General features: G+C 39.0%; 1 protein-coding gene across 1 annotated transcript in view; it reads left to right on the top strand.

The window, feature by feature from the left end:
• LOC139725591 (uncharacterized) overlaps window positions 1-22309 on the top strand; it is a 51108-nt gene that overhangs the window by 16259 nt on the left and 12540 nt on the right. The window contains exons 7-11 of the mRNA XM_071636682.1: window positions 4523-4621; window positions 5887-5985; window positions 7000-7098; window positions 18391-18489; window positions 21723-21821. Coding sequence (XP_071492783.1) covers window positions 4523-4621; window positions 5887-5985; window positions 7000-7098; window positions 18391-18489; window positions 21723-21821 — 495 coding nt within the window. The remainder of the gene's footprint in view (window positions 1-4522; window positions 4622-5886; window positions 5986-6999; window positions 7099-18390; window positions 18490-21722; window positions 21822-22309) is intronic.

The raw sequence follows: 22309 nt of genomic DNA, 5'->3' as shown, positions 1-22309 counted from the left end.
CTGGAGAGCGTTTTCAAATTTCTTTTTCGTTTTTTTTTTTGTTCGTTTCAATTTGTTGTTGTTGTTGTTGTTTTGTTTTGTTTTGTTCGATTGTTGTTGTTGTTGTTGCTGCTGCTGCTGAATGGCAATTTGAAAGTGTACTGTCATTTATTTCATTTTGAGTATACCACAATATTGTTTCAGGTATTATAGCTCGTGAATTGGAAATGTACCAATCACCACGAAAGCAGATCTTTAACGTCATGTCTGACTTCAAATACTTAAGCTTCTAATCTTGGTTTCGTTGAAACCATTATAAAATTATGCTATTCTTTAAAAAAAACACACAATAAAATGCGTTATTCTGAACTATTTAACACATTTTGACGAAAACTGACTTTGCTTTTTTTTTTCCACAGGAAGGTGAGTAAGTTGTCTCAAATCCTATGAGTGAAATTTGTGTAGTATAATAGAATGTAAAAGATTGTGTCTTTTTACAGTTGCCTTGAAGTGCATTCTCAGTTACCACCCACTCGAAGCATGCGTAAAATTGAAAGAGCCTCTTCATGCCCAAGTTTATTGTAATGAATACCACCAAAGTTATTCCAAACACACAGAACGATAAAGCTTCATTTAAATCGGATACCGACTAGCATATTTTACGCAAATTATATATTTTATAAGTAAGAATATTTCTTGCTGTAGGCCTATAACGGCTCCACTCTTCATAGACTTCAGCCTCCTAGTCTGTCAAAACACCATTGTCAGATGTAACATTTTCATGATAATTCAAAATGGATATCGCTTTGATGACTGTCAAAGAGTGAAATTTCAACTAATTTGCATATCATGTGATCGTCATTGCTATCACTGACGTCACTGCTATTTCAATAGGTGAAATTTATCCTTATCGAACATGCTTTTTTAATGAAACGTCTACCATGTCTACTGGACCGTCTGTGTGATTTCACTGTATATCTCTCAGGGTCAGTTTGATCATTGAGTGGCTCTTCACTATAAAGGTAATTGCCTTTATATTCTTTAAGGAAAGAACATTCATGGAACATCAACTGGATAAATAATCTTACATTATACCTCTTTTTCCTGTTGATTCAATAAAACAAAAATGTTTCGACGATGGGAGCAGCCAAAATTCACCAACAAAGTCTCCAGAGTTTTCAAATTAGACAGAAACAGATCGTGACTTTATTTTCAGAGCATTTGTTGTTTATAGAAAAGGGCAAATGCCACGTTATGATTATAGCTGGGAATAATTCACTTTGCTAAAATACTTATTTTCTTCTTTTTTCAAAATGAGCGAAGACCGCGACGCAGGGTGATTACTCTGACAGGAAGGGCAACTATTATTAATACGCATGATTTCTTGTGACGATTTAGTGTTGCTGTGATTTGCAGTATTGTGCACGGTCATGCAGTGTTTTTCATGCACCATAAGACAAGCCCCCTCCACACACAAGTGCATCAATGACACCCATGAGAGCAATCTTGAGTGTAAATCTGTGTGTATTGTGTTTGTGTGTGTCTGTGTGTGTGTTTGTCTGTGCTTGAGTTCTTGCATGATGAATGTTTGCAAATATTATTTGTTTCTTAGCGCATGCGACACTACATGAAAGCACTATCAACCAGGACAAAAAGAGATTATCCAGAAAAGATCAAAGGGATGCTTGCTTTTAAAATGAAAGTTATTCGACTAATTCTCCATGGAATGGCAAATAGAACTATAAAACAATTGAATCAATTTAAAATAGCATATAATGACTCCCAGCTTATTCATCACTGTCTATGATGCAACGATACATGCTTTATATTCTATTCTTTAATCATTCTGCTATGAGTATTGTTGCGTAGTTATCATGATGTAAAACATCACAGTTCTCGAACGAGCATTCACGAAACCATAATGCAACAGAACTTCAACGAATGTTTTGTGCTCTATAGGACTTTGGTCAAATATTACAAACTTTTGTTGCAAACATGTTATTTTGTTTTGATATTACGGCACACAAATTGAAGTTTTAAAGTCACTCGCTTTCGTTAGAGCCCCCCGAGTCCTACGGTATGCGACAAAATGCGGCGTCGGTCAGCAGCGGCGGTGGATTTCCTTACCCGCCAGAGGAAGTCGTCGGCGCAGCGCCGCAACAGCGCCATCAGCGTCGAACTTGACTCCAGAAGATCGTCGCAGATTTACGAGGTAAGCCCCAACCTCATGCAGAGGCTTCGCAGCTCAGCCGTCAAGGATTTCGTGGACGCCTATGACTACTATATGAAGTACGAGCCGGGACGGATGATGACGTCGTATTGGGGGGATGCTGGGAGATCGGAAGAGTCGGACGAGCGTCCACGTCAAAGACCAGCAAACTCTTTCATGGAGAGACCTGTTGGGGGAGAAAAGGTACAGATTATACGGGCCTTTACTACGGCATGCCTGCGGATATGCGATTCTCCTTGTGCCCGTTGCATGATCATCCGTATGAAGTGAGGGAGCGGCTTTGTCAGGTTATGTCGTCGTGGATGAAGCGGGCAGGAAGCGGTTGCGAGCAGGGTACGCGCGGTTTGTGTGTTACGTCTTATCCCACTGCATGCTGGGAAGAGATCATATCGATGGTGAGCATGCACTTTGTAACGACCTGCATGAAGAAAGACACTACTCGACGCTTGTCACGCGAACAACATCTAGCTCTTATCATAAACCTTGTCTTAATCACTGAATTGTGAACTGGTAATAGAATTCTTTTGATGTGCATGCTGTTCGTGAGCACGGTTTGTCTGGGATGAAGGAAAATTTCCAAGAGTTTCGTCGTACTACTCAAGGCGGGACTTTGTAATCATCAAGAAGGTGTTTGCCTGTACAATGACAGTAGGTTATGTACCATTGGCTTGTATACTGTATCAAAGCTGACAGTGGACGAAGGTCAAACCTGACATCACATACCAAGCTCTTTTGGTGATGACCATGTACCAATCCTTTCAATCAATCCACATTGAGTGTACGCAAGCATGCCCCTTTCACGAAATCATTTCCAGACACAGTGGATTTTTGAGGAACTGTGTTGTATTCATCATTGTTGTTCCATAGCCGATGAATAAATTGAAATAAATTGAGTTCTTGACACTTTTGGACTAGTAGGTTGACACGAAAAGTATACTTCAGAATTCAATTTTATAGTGTCACGTATGGTGTCCGCTCTATATGTTCTTGCCATGTATATCCTGCATGTGTCATTATGTATAATCAAATTGCATTTGATAGTATTATGTACATTCATTTTACTCAGCTACGATTTGCTTTACCATCTCGATCTGTTTGTAACTGTAGTATGAGCTTTTGTTAACCATTTGTGTGCTTTGATTGACGATTGACATGAAGTGTTCAAAGTCTCTTTGGCATAGAAAGGGTTAAAATTCCAATGTGGCCAGTTGCGGATATCTTTAGTTTCTTGCTGAAAGCGAACGATGATTCCAAACGGGCTCCAATTATAGCAGTGCGAAAATAATGGGTCAAGTGTTCGGCAGTCAGCGAAATCAAACAAGGAAAATAATTAGAACCATATGACCAGTGTATGTACCACTGACCTACGTAGGTCAGTGGTATATACCCAAATTTGATGAAGGAATTAAAAGCACAGACCCCCCCAAAAAAACAAAAAAACAAAAACAAAAACAAAAAAACCTAGAGCGATCCATTAAGAATACAAAGAGCCATGATGTAGCACTTTCTACGCTTTTGTTGATCGCGAATAGATTAGATATCGTAGAATACTCTGAAATCATGTAGCAAATTGATTTCCATTTTCTTCTTTCAGAAGAAGACTACTGGAACAGTAATGGCCATTCTCGTTAATAATTGCAATATAGAGAGTCAGTTTTATACTCTACATAAGAAACAGTTTCATTTACAAATCATCTGTAAATTCATTTCTCGGTGCTTATTGCCATTAACCTTAGCTGACAGGGCATCCTTACTAGCATGAGCATGTTTCACTTCTGGACGCATTAAGACTGTGTTAAGTATGTTTTATTGATGTTGTAGTGATAAGTTGGCATGTGAGGTAATTCTATCTACATGCGATTGTTTGTCTTTCAAAAAATAAACTCCTTTGTTATGATATCCGGCAATACAATCATGTGATGTTCATCTTGCCTTTGTGAACGTTCATAATGCTGCCTTGTAGCCAGTGGGGTGTATTGATCTGTGATGGATGTTTGTCCGGTGTGATGTCCTATTGTGGTCTGGTCATCATGTGTCCTTCAAATGGATTAGATTGCTTTCTTTTCATAATGTCTTTTTTGGGCATATAAGAATTCACATAGTAACTATCTATCACTAGTTTTTATATACATGATAATATCAACAAATTCTTACAAAGTTTCTTGAGAGATTTAGTCACGTTCAGACAGCGTGACCACGTTGGTAACTCGTGTCTTTCAATTTCATATTAAAATTACTTCGTCGTGCTAATGCTGTTGTTTTTATTCTATATGTTTTTTTTTCTCGTTTTTCTGACTGTGTCTGATCCTGAAGGGCGGGAAATCGCCGCTTCACATTGCCGCCGAAAACGGACGGATTCCCGCCCTGGAGTATCTGATCAAAGTCAAATGTAACAAGTTCGCTCGCACCGCGGTAAGTAGCCCATAGGTCCTATCGGTTACAGTTCGTTATTCCGAAGGTTCGTTATTCCGAAGGTTCTTTACTCCGAAGGTTCGTTATTCCAAAGATTCGGTATTCCGAAGGTTCGTTAATCCGAAAATGTGATAAGGTTTGTTATTCCGAAGGTTCATTAATCCGAAAATGAAATATAGGGTTCGTTATTCCGAAGGTTCTTTAATCCGAAAATGAAACAAAGCTCGTTATTCCGAAGGTTCGTTACGGACCCTATTTCATTTCGGATCAACGAACCTTCGGAATAGCGAATCCTATTCCATTTTCGGATTAACGAACCTCCGGAATAACGAACCCTATTTCATTTTAGGATAAACGAGCCTTCGGAATAACGTACCCTATTTCATTTTCGGATTAACGAACCTTCGGAATAACGAACCTTCGGAATAACGCCACAAATGTCTGGATTAACGAACCCTTTTTCATTTTCGGATTAACGAACCTTCGGAATAACGAACCTTCGGAATAACGAACCTTCGGAATAACGAACCTTAAGGAATAACGAACAGCACCCGGTCCTATCGAACTGGTGAAGATAAAAACTGTGCTGTTGAGAATGTGGTGTATAGGTGCTATCCATGTTTACCCAAACCTTTTGGAAGATAGCTATTATAACAGAAAGAGTCAAAGTTTCGTTGAAACTATAAATTTTAAGCTTTCGGTGTTTGCATGTTGTTGTTTTTTATGGTTTAATCGAGAAAATTCTAAGAGGAAGAAGAGAAGATTGTGCCTGTTTGTGGGAGCCTTTTCGAATCTCAGTTGGTATGGCCATCGACCATCGGAGGTTTGTGGAAGAAGTGCAGGGACGATGATCAATTATTTGTCGGGCTAAAGCTTTCTTTACATCTTTGCTGGTCATTGCCCTACTGAGACACTGAATGACCAACTGGTCTCACCAAAAGTGGCAAAGAGACAGGGAAAGAGAAATCCATTTGACTTAATCACAAAACAAACTCACCCTTCTCACCCTCATAACGAAAGCAGAGACACAGACAAAGATACACAAACACTCGCCATCATACAAAAAAAAAAGAACAAAAAACGAGTTCTACACAGTGTGAACGAATAATTATACGCCTACTTGATAGGTGATAATTCAAAGGACCTAATTTATATTATGTAAGTGCATATACAAAATGTTTTCATTGTGATCTCATCTCCAACCAAGTATATGGAGTAGACGAGGCTCTTTACCCACATTCTTTTTTTCCCCGTTTGTCTGCCAGGACGGTTCCACTGCACTCCACCTAGCCGCAGCCAGCGGCCACATTCACATGGTTTCTACCCTCCTGAGTTATGAGCTAGAAGTGGACATACGAAACGAGGTGAGTAGATTATAACGCCAAACAACAATCATTATATTTTGTTTCCTGAGCAAACTCCTTTGTAGTGTCCTGAAATTCCTGAAAACAAAATCAGGGAATGCAACAGTTTTCCTTATTCTGTATGATGTGACAGTATACGTTTCCCTCACGAATCAAAGAAGGAGGATGAAATGTTTCTATAGCATCGTTCATCAACCCGTCAGGAGTATTTCAAGGTTACAACCACGACACGACAACATGACAACCGTTGTGATATTGATTTCAGAAATTACCTCAGGCTAGAAACTTGGATATAAAGAAGAAGAGACATTTCACTTTCGTGTTCCGAAAGTGCAACCAAGATCAAAATAAGAAGAAATGATCGCACTGACAAGCCGATCATCCAAAACAAAGTAAAACCACCTGTACCTGGATGATAGGTCTACAGCATGGCAGTTGAGACAAATTGGTCATTCTTGTAATCTCAAATGTTGTTGTTTGTTTATTTTTGCGTGTTTGTATGTGCGTGCATGTGTGTGTGTGTGTGTGTGTGTACTCGTGTTTCTATAGATCTCTTCTTGTTTTATGGATTATGGATTATGTCTCATAACTGTAGGAATATCTACATGATTTATGACAGATGTTATGTAGAATGTGTGTAATTTTTTTTGAATTGTTATAGTCTCAAAGGAAATGGAATTAATAAAAAGATCACTGAAAACAAAAAAATCTCTCTGTAAGTATCTGTAGTGTCTTCATCTCTCAAAGTAATTATTTCCAAGACAGATCATTATTAACAACAATTGCCCAATCTAATTCTTTGCTAATGAAGAAAATTGATGCTTCGGTCATAATCATCGCAAAATTCGCTTCAACGTAATTGCCAGTCTTACTGGTTGGATTCTTTTATGTTTCTTGTATGTTTCATTCTGTTCTTAGCTAACATCAAATGCATAACAATTCTGCTCTCCTTCAGTTGTTCGTAATTGATCATAGATATCTTCGATTTCTCTATATTTTCAACCTCAAAACTAGTCGGGAAAGACGCCTTTTCTGATGGCGGCAGAAAACGGACACGCCAACGTAGCTGAGCTGCTGCTCTCCTTTAAGGCAGACGGCAACGTCCGAGCAAACGTAAGGACACTGTATACAATACTGACTGGCATGGGAGGGAACATTATTTGATTCACCTGAGAATTTTGAGTGTTACAAGATCCTACAGGAGGGAGGATATAAGATTAAAGGTTCCGACACAAAGCCGAAGTTGCGTTCTGAAAACCAGAGGTTAGAACTTAACTGTAATCATTCCCCACAACATCATTCAACATCTGTTATGTTCTATGGGTTGGTCATATAGTACTTCGAGAGTAACGCAAGCTTAAATTTCCCATGATAGACATACTTGTAGTATCACTACAAGCTCAGGGTAGCCAGATCAAAGGTTATGATAATTATGCTCACATGCAGTGTTTACTACACGTAATACCAGTTTGCGCCTCATGCGCGCAGTGCGTCGTTAAAATCGGGTCCACGTCACCAGCTCGACACTACAGTCCACGAGCTACACTTAAAGTTAACAAGGCCCACGAGCTCGACATCATCTAAAGTGGGCCCACGAGCTATACGGTCCACGAGCTATACGGTCCACGAGCTAAACACTAGGCAAATAAAGCCCACATAGTTTGACACTACGCAAAAAAGGCCCACGAGCTCGACATTACTTCACAGGGCTTATAGGCTTAATGCACAATTGGATTAGCGGCGACATATAGTTGATAATAATAGTATTAATGATGATATCAATGATGATAATAATGACGGTTACTTATTGCTTTTTTTCCCTTCTTTTTACAGCAAACTGATTTAAGCGCTGTTAGAGCCAAAACACTGAACATACATCTTAATTGGGATTGATTAAAACATTAATCTTAAATGGGAGCAGGTTGGCTTAGGTATTCTGAGGTGATCTATCTACACAATGAAAGCTGTTCCCTTGCTCTGATTTTCGTTTATTTATTTATTTTTTTTATGTACGAAACGTCTCATTATTACATAAATATTTTTCATTGTCTTCGTTTGCCCATCGTTCGTTCAGGAGAAAGCGGTGAGTATATTTATCCCCTTAGAATACGGAAATTGTATTTGGGTGTTGTCAGGTTTGGTTGCGGTGATTAACGAACTGATTTTTTTTATCTTCCTCACCTTGGGCATTGAAATAAAACAAATCTACAATGTTTTGACCACATGATACCAACTTTTCCTGATTAGATTAAAGCAATTAATAAGGTACTATGCACAATCTAAATTTATGAAAGCCATTTTTCGGTTTTTTTTTTTGTTGTTTTTTTTTTTTTTTTTGGGGGGGGGGGGTTAGATTAGGTCTTTTATGCAAATCATCCTGTTCCTGTGTAGAATTTATATCGTGACTTGATATCCAGTTTACATTGATGCATCACTAACATTCCGTGTCGGGCAAACCTCAAGGAAGCCTTTTGACTATAAGGAACTACCCCTGTTGTAAAAGTGTGCATAAAATTAGCATAAGATGTCGACGGCACTGTAATATCGCCCAGTGAGAGATGTGAGAATAATTTTGATTGTTTCAACATCCTTGTACTAATTTAGAATTCAGAATTTTGTTCAAATTAATGCTTTTGTTTATTTTCATTTTATTTTTATGATATTGCACCACTCATTCCTGAAACACCAGCTTTGTAAAGCACATTGTTATGTGTGTGGTTTGTCTGTACAATGGCACAATTCGTCTACAGAAATTATCTGATACGACATGATTATTTTTTTTTCCAGAAGCAAAGCTTCAAAGCTTCGCTTTGCTTGTTATTTTTTAGACAGTGTTTGCTGGGAAAGTACAGGCTCTCGTGATACTCTATACTTTGTTGTCCCTTCATCTGCTTTTTATCGTAGCATCCACAGCCTTTAAGTGCTTTGTCGTTGTATTTGTAGGGTATATACACACGCTTGCGTGAGGTTGTTCCTTTTCAGGGGGAAGGGATATTTAACCTTATCAACGCCTATGTACTAGTACCTCTGCATAAGTATTAACGTACAGAAAAGCTGCATCTTGTATTATAGCGCAGAGAGTTGCTTGTTGGTTTTTGTCCATGATATTTACTGTTTACTGCCAGCGCGAGTATGCTTGAAGCATTGCTTTTTAATAGCCGTATGGTACATTTTAGAATGCGAAAATTACCTGCTTTTACTCTTGAACTGCGCAATGAAATGCCACCGCGCTGTTGCTTGTTGATTCTTCTTTTTTTCCCCTAAGATGGCGGTGGAATACTAAAGGTTATCAATATTTTGCATCTGACGCTATTAAGACTACGGATCACTTCCGGTCTTTAATTATGATCTAGTCTTTAGTTGCTCAGAATTCCATTATTTTGCTTTGCGTGTGTACCAGCCAAGCGTCGATGTCCACTCTGTCAGTGAACATGGTCGACAATGTAAGAGGAAGAAGGTTTACATCAAAACAGTGACGGCACCTCGCGTTCGCCCTTTGCTATCAATTCTGCTATGTACAGGTCATTACATACGCCCTCTATTGACAACTGTCATCGCACCAAAAAAATCACCATGTCCGCGGCGTTAATATCTTTCTCTGTCCATACTGACAAAGAAAATGATAAACCTAGAAAACAGGCTACAATTGTGATTTTCTATCCCATTTATCTGTGCATGATTGCCATTCAATCTAATTTGCTGGACTAAGAAGCTAGATTTCTGCGTAAAGGCAAAAATCAACGATTTTTTTTTTTTTTGCTAGATTTCGGGCATATTCCACCGAAGGCTGTATAAGACTGGAAAAAAGAAGTTCTCCTATAAGAGAGGATTAGATCCTCACTCGTATTGTAGTAGCTTTGTTTGAAGGGTACCCCGAAACAAATTAAAACACAAAAGAAAAAAAAAACCTAGAAAGTTTTTAGATTACAGCCAATTCGAATTTCTCTTGACAAGAGTTCGAAAACAGAAGACACAATAAAACCCTGCTGGCAAGTACCTTTCACTAATATCATTAGCCGGGTTCACACGTACAAATTAGCGGGATGACGATCGCGATGCACATCCCGAGTTTTTTTGCGAGCGTCCACACGTACCAAATTATCCCGCTAATTGCCGATAGAGATAACAGCAAAGCCTGCAAACTGGGTCACACAGCGCCCTTCTCTATCACTGCCTGCGCGCACTTACCTTTGTCCATTGTCTTTTACGCGTCAGTAGTGTGGTTCGCGCGCTGTTGTTGTTGTGCTCCAAAGAGGTGAAGGACCTCTTCGCAGAGGCCTCGCTGTTGTGATGTGCGCATTGCATGATGGGATGTAAAAACTCGAGATTGTAATCCCGACCGTTCACACGTACCAGCGTGGGGCCAATATCCCGCTAATTGGCGAACCAGCGCAAGGTTTCTTGGGATTAGCATCGCGATGCTTATCCCGCTAATTTTCGGGTTTTTTCTGTCCACACGTGCAAAAAACTCGGGATGACGATCGCGATGCAAATCTCGAGATTTGTATCCCGCTAATTGGTGTACGTGTGAACCCGGCTATTATTTTTTTCTCGCGTGTCCAGCTAAATAGAGAACAAATACATTACATGCAGAGAACAAAGGGATTATTTACGTTCGCACGCGTCGCGATTACGACATGGATCCGATCAATCGATCAAATCAATCAATTTACATATTTTCACACAGAACACATATCAAGTGAATGAGTCAGGCCAGGTGCATCGCATCGGGTTTTTGTTCCTTTTTCCCCCAGTGTACATATTCACGGATCAATTTTCATGAAGATTGAGAATTGATCGACGTGAGAGATTTGCAGTACAGAGGCGACGCATGGTTTGCGGGTTACCACTACATGCATATTCGGCATAAATTGTCTTTAAGGTGCACTTTTAGGTATGGTTTCCTTAGCATTCAGGACGAAAAAAGAAATGTGTTGAAATTGCTAAATACAAGAACACAGGTGAATAAAATTTGACTAAAATTCTGTTATCGTAGCGAGTCAGTTGTCAACGTGTCCCAATATGGCTGCTCGTGCCAGTCGTTTCATCTTTCTGTCTGTCTCAAAATGCCGCGTGTGGTTTACTCGGCATCGCTGACCAAATTGATCCGTGATACATGCAGACTAAAATGTGCCGTTCTAGAGGGAATAGTCTTCTATCTCAGTACGGAAGTCCTCCCTAAAATCCCCTCCCACATCCCCTACCCCCTTCATCCCCATCCCAACACACTCCCTTACCCCGTCCTTCCTGCGCCTACGCGCAAGGAACAACTCTCGAAAGACACACACACACACAAAAAAAAAAAAAGGGGGGGGGAGGGATAGCGACGCTGGTAAGAAAAGCTATATGACAGTGGCCACAAAATGTGACCGTTTAAAATGGATCGGGATAGCAGAAGCTGGACGCATCAGAACATGTGCCGGTCTGTCCAATAACCATAAGCCCCAACTATCGCGCATAATGCGCGGGCAGATATTTGAGCCGCGTGGTTTTATCACTCATTTTGACTGGTGAGAAGGTTATTCCTTTCAGGTAAACTGGGTCGCATCGCTATTTCGCCCGTAGACTGATGTGCAGGTGGAGAGGGGGGCAAATTCGGGCGGCACCGCTTTTGAATACGTGAACAAATTGGCGAAGATATTATGGCAATATCCGGGGAGCCAATTGGAGATGTATGTTTGAGCGCGGTCTGAGGAATCAATTTGTGCGATGTTTTCCCAAGCTGCTCCATTACACACATCGGGTAAAGAAAAATGGCAGTCCCTTAGCCACATTCCGCATCCCACCATATCTGGTCTAATGATCTACGCCTTTCGGTCCACTATCAGCGAACTGCCGATGGCACTGCGCGAGAGAGCAGGTTTTACGCAACATCGAGGAGATTTTGTTCACTTAGCGTGGATTGAAGATAAACTGCCTGAAGGACGTGATATCCTGAGGCTATTATTCCAACAGTCAACTGGCTGAAAAGAACATTTTGATCCTTTCTTTATGACTATACACAAAATGATACACACAATACATATCAAAAAGTACGCCCTCGCGCACGCACTAGAGCACACCCACCCACATGTAAGTACATACATTTTATACACATCATTCTCTCACATCTGAAGTGCCAATTAGCTTAGATTCCAATAAACCACAACAACGACACCTATACGACAACAATGATTTTCGCAGCTTTGCAATAATATCACATATATAATTATGCAGTGTTAATCTGATCAACATTTACGGAATGTCATATCTTTTTTCTTCTCAAGGAAAAGCTACTATTAATCATTATGATGCATTCGAGACTTTGTACATTGGTATGCGCCCCTGTTCGATAATTACTGTGCTCTTCATCTTCGTTAAGGTTGCCGTATGAAATAAAACAGCACATGCACTTTAAATAAAGGGGTTTAAAGTCGCGTCATTTAGGCACGGGGGTACGAAGAGTACCTTTCACCCCTCCCAATTACCCCGCGCATGATTTGCAATATTGATAACAGAAAGAATCCAGCATGAGGATGAACCAAACCCGCAGATGCGCCATCATGATATTATCCTGCACGTCTGCACATCACTGATTGACTTGGCACGCACCTATATCACCAAAGAATGCTTGGTTATCAGTTGCACACCTAAGTATAACTATTACTCTTCATTATGTTCACAAGCATACTGCACATCAATTCTGGTTCTGTGTGATTGTAGTGTATCCAATACGTGTACCTCACTGGCTCGCAAATTTGAAGAATCAATACATTCAAGGCACTAACCAGTCATTTATTTCCGAATCACAATGCTCATGAACTTACGGAAAAATAAGAGTTTGCACGTAACGTCAAATTGAAAATGTCGTTACAGCATTTCTGACCACAGTCATGATAGACTGTACGCGAACTTCGGTCTTTGAGTTTCTTGATGGCGCTTTAACAAGTGCAGTACCATAAAAAAAGATAAATCCTCGTAACCCCACATCCTATGGAAAGTGTATCATTACATTTGCTGTATATACAGATTTAAACCAATACGACAGATCCGCCTAAATCTGTAGTAGGTTAAACCTCCACAACACACTGCAGTGTAATGGACATTCTTCGATATCTGGCCGAAAACGGTGTACACTAACTTGTATCAGTGTGGCGCCTGAGTTTTACAACAAAATGACCTTATTACTCGCTGCTCCTTCAGTATGAAGGAAGGCCTCACCTGCGTATCTAGCTTGGCCATCTCTTGGACGTAATGCTACACCAATACCTCTCACTTTGGCTTTCGTCTTCGCGGTGACATCGATCAAAACAGAATGCATGCGTGTCATTCTTTAGTAATTCGTTACCCATCATATTGTTGTTGTTTTTTCTGTTTTCATGCCATGTTTGAGACTGTTACTAGTTCCAGCAATAAGCTCACTGCAGCACTCGTCTGCGCGATGATGTGTGGCCGCCTAAAACATGTCGGAAGTCCGCGCAGAACCAAAGACACGCGCTCCAAGATTGACGAGACTATACGTCAGACTTTCAGGCGCCATTCCCAGAATCTTGCTCACCATTAAAGGCTCACGTAAAAGGATAAGTCTCCATGGCAACGGGTGTTTTAAATCGATTTTCATTCTAGAATCCATACGAATATCTATGGTGTCTTCACAAAACAACAACAAAAAATCGTGGTTGATTGAAAATACCCGAAACCTTTAAGCAACGCTTATGACGTAATAATTTTCCAGAGGAAACGTACCTGGGCATCTACAAAAAATAGAATGCAAATCATCTTCCTCACTTGTATGTCATTCCTCAATCTTTTATACGTCAGCCTCCCTGGGTTGCACTTTTGTGGGTGAACGAAGGAAAATAAAATCTAACGCTGACTTTAAATATTTTGTGTTCATATACTTTGAAGTTTGTTCTTGACCTTTAGAAAAGTAAATCTTCTCTCACGAGCAAGGAGTATGTTGAAGGTTCTAACCCCGCCTATATTCAACTACCTCATAACTGTTGCATGAGGTTACAATTAACAAGCGAGAGAATTGATTTGTCTATAATTTCTGCGAGGAAATACTTGGAACATGTCTGCGATTTGGTGTCCCTATTCATATTACAGCTGGAATTATGAAAAGAAATATAGTTCCTATCTATTCGAACATTTATTTTTTGTATTTGATCAAATTTTCACTAAGTGATCACTCAAAAATTCTGGAAAAGAAATTCTGGAAAACAAAATAAAAATTGTTTTTCTCTGTATTTTTCCGTGCAGAACGCATGTTAATGTTGCATGAGCCCAGGTTTGATAAAATGTAATATCTGAATGCAGCACTTACGAAAGCCATCAACATATTATGTCACAGCATATTATTCAAACACCGACGCTTTCAGATTTTCAAGTCAATCCATGCAGAATAATTTGTTTTTGTTTTGATATATGACTTTTATAGATATCAAAAGCTCAGCGTGGGGTAAAAAGGTTATGGGTGTAGTTGGAAATAAAACAACTAAAACAATTTAAGTGTAGATATCTGATGTGACGTGAACTGCTTGGTTTAACAAAATTTGGTTTTTATTTGTTTGATCTGTAACTTTTTAAAGCTAATAATTATATCCCGGCAAATATGCCGATGATTACCGCATTGAATGAGCAAATTATATCCTCCTGTACAAATTGCATAAAATAGAATCAGGTAAGCCTCTTTGTCGTGACGGAGCGAACGTGAGATTTGTAATTCCATACTTCCGCACTACCGTTTAGGAAGTTGTCAGCATGCACCCCCCCACACACACACGCGCACTCACACACACACACACACACACACACACACAAACTTGTATTGGCATTCAAACCGATGACTCCGGAAAAAAATCTATTGAATTACCTCACAACTTCCATTGACGGAATAAACCGCATCGATTGTTGACGACTGATGACCTATTGAATTCTAAGTGGTGACGGTTTGTTCTCTTTGTTAGAGGTCACCAGTTAGAATACCAATACATGTACACACATATATACACACAGACACACACACAGACACACACACGCGCACTACCCCATTTTTCCAGAGAAATGGTTAAATGGAAAACAAGTCTATAGACAGATTGTTTTTTTTTGTTTGTTTTTTGTTTGTTTTTTTCAATTTCAATTTCGATTTATTTCTGCAGCTTTTCTTTTCAAAGAATACAATGTACGTGCAGATCGAGATTTCAGTAAAATAAGATTTTACAGGGAAAATAAAGTCTTACAAACAAATTCGATAAATTCAGATTTCTGCTACTATTTTACATTCTTTTCCGACATTTATTTCTTTCTAATTTACGACTGAAAACAATTACTGGCATTTAAACTCTCAGATTAGTCTTGAAATATAAATCTGCAATGTACATTACACACCTAACCACAGATAAATCTTTATCATGTATCATTCCTGGTGGTCGGAAAGAACTAGTGTCCCACAGTGTATTCACACAGTTGACTCTGTTAACACACTCGAGTGTCGAACCTTGCACCTTTGACACAGTGTGTTAACACTTCACGGAGTCGACAATGTAACACACTGCACTCACTCTGTTATAACGCTCGAATTTAACACCGTGTTAAGTCTATAGACAGATTGTTTTCCTACTCCTGTGTTTATGCTATTCAGTAATAACACTAACTGCGATATGCCGCCTTTGTTTCCCTTTTTGTTCACATACATGAACAAATAATGAAGGAAAGTTACTCAAAAGTGAAACACTGTCAAAATGATATGAAACAGTACTCATGAAACTGACAGAAGAGATGGATGTAGCTTCCTTTTTGAAAGACATTTGAGGGGAAAACATCGCGAGAAGTCTTGAGGCAGGGAAATGGCCGTAGTTATGACGAGCGCACTCACTTCAGAAGTTTTGGAAAGGGAGAAGACTGACGAATGGCGTGCATTCGCCCGGCATCAATTTTACAAATAGCTCGGGAATGTTGCGTGCTTATCAAATATGCCATGTCTTCGTAATTAAGAGCTACGACAAGAATAACATTGATAAACGTTGTCTCATCTTCCGTGAAATGAAAAGAAATCCCTATCAATCAAAGGAATATATCATTCGGGCTTCTCCTTGCTATTCATTTCTCTTTTTGCCTTTACGTTTCGAAGATAAAACAAGCGGCAGATGCAATGTTGAGAATGCATGTAATTCAGAAAGGGTTTGAGAGCTAATCTTTTTCAGGGACAAAGTTGAGTTTTAAGAGGTATAAGCTCAAGTTAAGATGCACAACTCAACGAAAACTAAAACAGTAACAAACATCACAAGCCATTAATCATTTACCCAAAAATGAAATACCGGCAACTTCAATCAGAGATTGAATAAGTTCATGAAAAGGTGACGTTGAAAAGAAACACATGGAACCTTCCAAACCCTACAAACTATCGACAAAGCCCATCAGTTTGAAACTTCAGCGTTTTATACGTAAGATTGTACCATCAGTGATGGGCTGAATTCGGAATTCTCTTTTAAGAATTTGATTTACAATGATGTGTTCATTACAGTTCGATGATTTGTTTTGCGTGATATCCTCAACACTTTGGGTTTGCCTTTGTCGTTCTTTTCGGCTATTGTGACTGCTATCCCAGCTGAAGGTTCAGCTTTGATACGGTGGAAGACACGAGTAATCTCAGTGATTTTTTCCTTTCCCTCTTTCCACATCTTCCACTGTTGCTTACTTCATTATCAACGATCCGTTGACGATATGTATAAAAGAAGGGTTAGTTTTGTGCCGTTCCACAATTCCAAGCGGGAGCAGTTAATATAATAGATATCAATATATATATATATATATATATATATATATATATATATATATATATACATATATATATATGTATGTATAATTATATACATATATATATATATATATATATATATATATATATATATATAATAGGTCACAGGAAAATTAAATGTATATGGTAGTGTAGAAAGGCAGACTGATGTTTACATTAACCATTTCAATGCTTGAAATTACCACGGCAACAGCAAATCTTCTGTTACCACTGCTGTTAGCTGCTATTATTACAAGCAATTTACTGGCTCCTTTTGGTATGGACCTTGTTTCAGCTTGTTATACCAAAGGTTCGTTATCCCGAAGGTTCATCATTTCCAAGGTGTATATATATATATATATATATATATATATATATATATATATCCAATCGTATATACCGAAGGTTCGTTATCACGATTGTTCGTAATGGCAAAGATACGTTATTCTTACCTTCTGTTATTCCGAAGGTTCGAATGTCGGAAATGTTAAGCGGTGCATTAATCGATAATAGTTACTCCGAATATGAAATTAACCGCTTTTAAGTGAAAAGTGCAATGTGGTAGTTCAAAGTCACATGATTTGACGCGTTTGATCTTGGGTATAGTCACAGGGAAGAGTGGTACATACTTGTTATAATTTTCGGGCAAAGGGTTTGCTACCGGCAGTTGGCGTTTGTAGGTTCCAGATTGATTAACCTTGTTATTTTCGGATTAACGAAACCTAATTTCATTTTCGGACTAACGAACCCTATTTTCAGATTTAGAGAAGCGAACCTTCAAAATAAAGAATCATCGGAAAAACGTACTTGTGGAATAGATAACCATCGAATTTATAATGCAACAAACACTCGAATAAACGAACCCCCTTTTTGTCTTTGAAATTAGGATCAACGAATCCCCTGCCATACGATTTATGTATGTTCGGAATGACGAACCCCTGGTTAACAAACCTTTGGAATAAAGAACCCTCGGAATGACGAATATACGGAATATTGGACCCTCGGAATTACGAACCTTCGGCATGACAAACTTTCGGAATGACGAACCTACTGAATAATCATGATAACGATCTTCAACTGTCATCTCGTTTTACCTCAGAAAAGGAACAAGTTCTCTATAGGTTTATTCTTTAAGTAAAATGACTTCGGAGTATTACAATCCGTTTGAAGAGAGGAGAGGCAAGATGTATGCCACTTGCCGCAAAATGTATGTTTGTCTATTTGTCTGTCTGTCTTTATCTGTCTACTAGTATCTACCTATCTACCCATCTATCTATCTATCCATCTCTAATTATCTATCTATCTATCTATCTATCTATCTATCTATCTACCTATCTATCTCTAATTATCTATCTATCTATCTATCTATCTATCTATCTATCTATCTATCTATCTATCTATCTATCTATCTATATATCTATCTATCTTAATATCTTTTACTATAATCTGTATTTGCAAACACCCACCCGCACATATAAGTATCCGCAACTACACTAAATATGCTTGCTATGTATATAAAATCCAGCATTACGTAGCTCTGCTTCTGGGCATTAAGGTATGTACATGAAATCATGATTACAAAGGTTTTTTATACTCCTAATGTTTACTTCTCTCGTTGCATACTCCAGAAAAACATGAGCGCCGCTCATCTTGCCGCAAAGAACAACCACCCGTCTGTCATCAAAGTGCTTGCAGGACGGAGGTGCGACCTCAACGCCAAAGGAATGGTGGGTGTGCCTTGGGGGTCATTATCAACGAGCCCGACACCTACGAGTCATACAGTCCACAAGTGATACAGCCCATGACTTCGACACTAGGCCAAAAAGGCCCGTGAGTTCAACATTACAACATAGGGCTTAATGTGTTGGACTCGTGGGCCTTGTTTGCTTAGTGTCAAACTCATGGGCTGTATGACTCGTAAGCTGTATGACTTGTGAACTGTATGACTCGTGGGCTGTATGACTCGTGGGCTGTATGACTCGTGGGCTGTATAACTCGTGGGCTGTATGACTCATGGGCTGTATGACTCGTGGGCTGTATGACTCGTGGGCTGTATGAGTCATGGGCTGTATGACTCATGGGTGTCGGCCTCGTGACGTGCGCCCATGCCTTGTGGGTGAATTGTGGGTGTGATTCCAAAATGAACTTTAATTTTTTTTTCTTGTGATAATATCTTCACTTTGACCACTGATAACGGAGATGGAGTATCTTTCTTGTTTTGTGGCTTTTTGGAGCCATTTTGTGTGGATTTTCTTCTCAGTGAAGTGTATTACGCAGTTCTATCCTAATTACCAACACAGCTAATAAAATGCATCTCATTTTTTTCGCGTTATTTTTCGACTTCCCAAAAAGCGAATGTCAAATGAATACATGTCGACCTAGCAACATAAATTATCTTGCCAAGTCGACTTTTCAAAAAGTGTATGTCGACATGGTGACATACATTACCTTGCCAAGTCGACCTCTAAATAAATACATGTCGATGTAGCGACATAAATTATCTCGCCAAGTCGACTTCCCAAAAAGCGTATGTCGACTTGGTAACATACGTTACCTTGCCAAGTCGATTTCTAAATAAACACATGTCGACGTGGCGATATAAATTATCTCGCCAAGTCAACTTCTCATGGAGTATGTCGACATGGCGACACGAACTATCTGGACCAATAGACTTCTGAATATTAAAATACATGTCGACATGTTTTTTGAGGAAGTCGACTTGGCGAGATAATCTATGTCGCCATGTCGACATACAGTTCTTGGGAAGTCGACTTGGCAAGATTATGTATGTCGCCATCTAGATTTAATAAAGTTGATAAGTCGACATGGTGAGTTACATATCTTGACATGTCGACATGATATGAGTATTAAGTCGACTTGACAAGTTGAAGTCTCTCACCATGTTGTCAAATAAAATGACACTTCAAAGCTTCCGTAGAAGAGACTAGAGAAGATGTAGAAGTAATCGTGCAAAGAGGAGGAATTTGTGACCATGTACCTTCCAGAAAAAAAAAAAAATCGTCGGGTGTGACTTTACACGGACATTCAAAGACTTGAGCACAACAACACTGTCGTCTTACACTAATTGTCTTGCGCATTTGTCAAAAGATCAAATACAATTTGATTTAATTGTTCTTATATTTCTTTGGATATCTTAACGAGCCCTGTATTAAAGGATATGTATGAACACAAAGTACTTATTGCATGCATATTAACAAAGTTATCAGAAAGTGCTTTCTTTGAGGGAAAAAGAACGCCATCAACAAAACAAAACAAAATGTAAAGGCATGTGTCAATTAATGCAGAGCCTACCTAAAACTCACCAGAACAAGAATCAACGACAAATCGATGTGTAATGTTACAATCAATCTACCTATTTATTTAACGACGTCCATTATAATAAGATTTTGCAACTTTGCTGTCATGAAGAGCTAATTTTTAGTCAGCTTGCGCTCCGAGTTTTCAAAAAGTTACGTTCTTTTTATCCTCTATTTTAAACTATTGCAGTGGAAAGCGAGTCAGATTTCCTACCCCAGTATTCAGAACGTTGCTTAAATCACGCGGTTTCTTTTCTTCTCACGTTTTTTTTTTTTTGGTTAAACAAAAAAAAAAAAAATGAAATAAATAAGCGTAACTACACAAAGTGGTTATATAGGCCTACTTCTCAATATTGTGATAAGGAAACGAGTCTCGTTGACAAGACTCAGGCAGCACAACTTCTCCACGAGACCAAATTTGGTTGCTTTGAAGAAACATGTCGGCAATGCATGCAGCAACAGGGACGGGACATAACACGGCACCGTTTTATTACGACCTCCCTTTACGACAGAGCGCATATTCTATATCGCGCGGAATCAGAATGGCCGAGAGCTGTGCCAGTTTTTGTGAAGATTGTGCCGAAGCGGAGACCATCCGCGCGATTCTCTTACAGAGAAATCGATGCCAATTTTGATCGAGTTACTGTCAGAACGATGATTTTATTACTATTATTATTATTATTTGTTTTCGGGACTGAGGAAGTGACAGACTCTTATGAACTGTAGGTAATAGTAATACGCTTGGATTGTCCTTGGAAGCCTTTTTCTTTTTTCCCCCACCCATCAGGTCCATTGGGGATTATGCCAGTATGCTGCAGATAGTCTTCACATCATCAAATTGCAACTTTGAATTTCAGCGCATATCTCCCGTTCAAGGGAGATAAGAGGAAACTGTTTGATAAATTAAATCTACAAATAGTCATTTTGAGAGAGAAACAGGGACTTACATCGTCTAAAATGTGCTACAAAAAACAATTAATGACGACTGTAGCAGTTGGGAGGCTTTTGAAAATTTTCGCTACCAAAACAAAAATGATATTCTATACAAAGGTTTCAAATGAAGAGAAGTTTTTGACCATGTTAGGAAAAACTATGAAAGAATAGTAAAAGAATATATAGCAAAGAGATACAGCACCACACCACGGATTTTTCCGCGAACCAGTTCCATCTGCGTATTGATTATCCGCTGTGATAAAGATCCACATTGGAAAACGCATGAAGTAAAATAGTACGTTCGTCATGTGTTTGATATGTACGAAACAATATCAATGAAGGCCAAAACAGATCAACACCAAGAGGAAAATGAGAATGCTTAATATTTTCTTATCACAACCTAAAGCTCATCTTTCCGGGAAGTTTATAGCTGGCAAATATTGTACGTCAGAAGCTCTGTGTAAATACTTCCTTCGCCTTGAGAATGCGTGGTTCTTACAGTTATCCTTTTTATTATTCACAAGAAGATGGTATCAAGTCGCAAAGAATACATTATTTTTGTAGGACAGGTTAGTCTATAGACCAGTCGTTTTTATATGGAATATAATATGAGGTTGTAAAAAGCTATAGGAACATGCGCACATGAACAGTGAAACAGTTTTACTTTTGACTTATTATATGTGCCTGTCTCTGTTTTTTGTTTCTTTCAGCATGGAAACACGCCAATTCACGTAGCCACGACAATGGGACACATAGAAAGTGTGAAGACCCTAATATCTCAGGGATGCAAAATAAGTGCCATGAATGACGTAAGTATTGCGTAGTATTTAATCGGTACGTGCAGTGGGAGAGTGTTTTTTTAAATACCGTTGATCTGCTGTATTTTTGGTTTGTGGCATAGCGGGTTATCAAGAGTGCGACGTAATTCCCCGCGATTAAATTTCCTGTTGGCAATAGTGCCCATCATCCGAGTCCAATGAGCAGAAAAAGGTCGGCTGGTATAGTAAGAGTTTATACCCGCTCCTTCTTCTTCCCTGTCTGTTCCTACTTGCATGCATCAATTGATTCCATTGGCAGACACGGTCGCATTTCTACTGTGTCTTAATGATGTTTTGGGTTCTGCACCGTCACGCAATGGGATATGCTTTAAAACTTTCGCAGGTTATCTTCCTGCAACATAGTCATTTTACTTCCCGCCGCAAAAGGAGAGAGAGAACCCCCCCCCCCCCCAAAAAAAAAAAGAGAATATATATATATATATATATATATATATATATATATATATATATAAATCTCT

The sequence above is a fragment of the Diadema antillarum genome, unplaced genomic scaffold (genome assembly GCF_040938485.1).
Source record: "Diadema antillarum isolate AM-2024a unplaced genomic scaffold, OU_Dant_1.0 seq00000050_RagTag, whole genome shotgun sequence".
Classification (NCBI taxonomy): domain Eukaryota; kingdom Metazoa; phylum Echinodermata; class Echinoidea; order Diadematoida; family Diadematidae; genus Diadema; species Diadema antillarum.
Note: the sequence above shows the minus strand (reverse complement) of the source record. Positions and strands in the feature narration are given on the sequence as shown.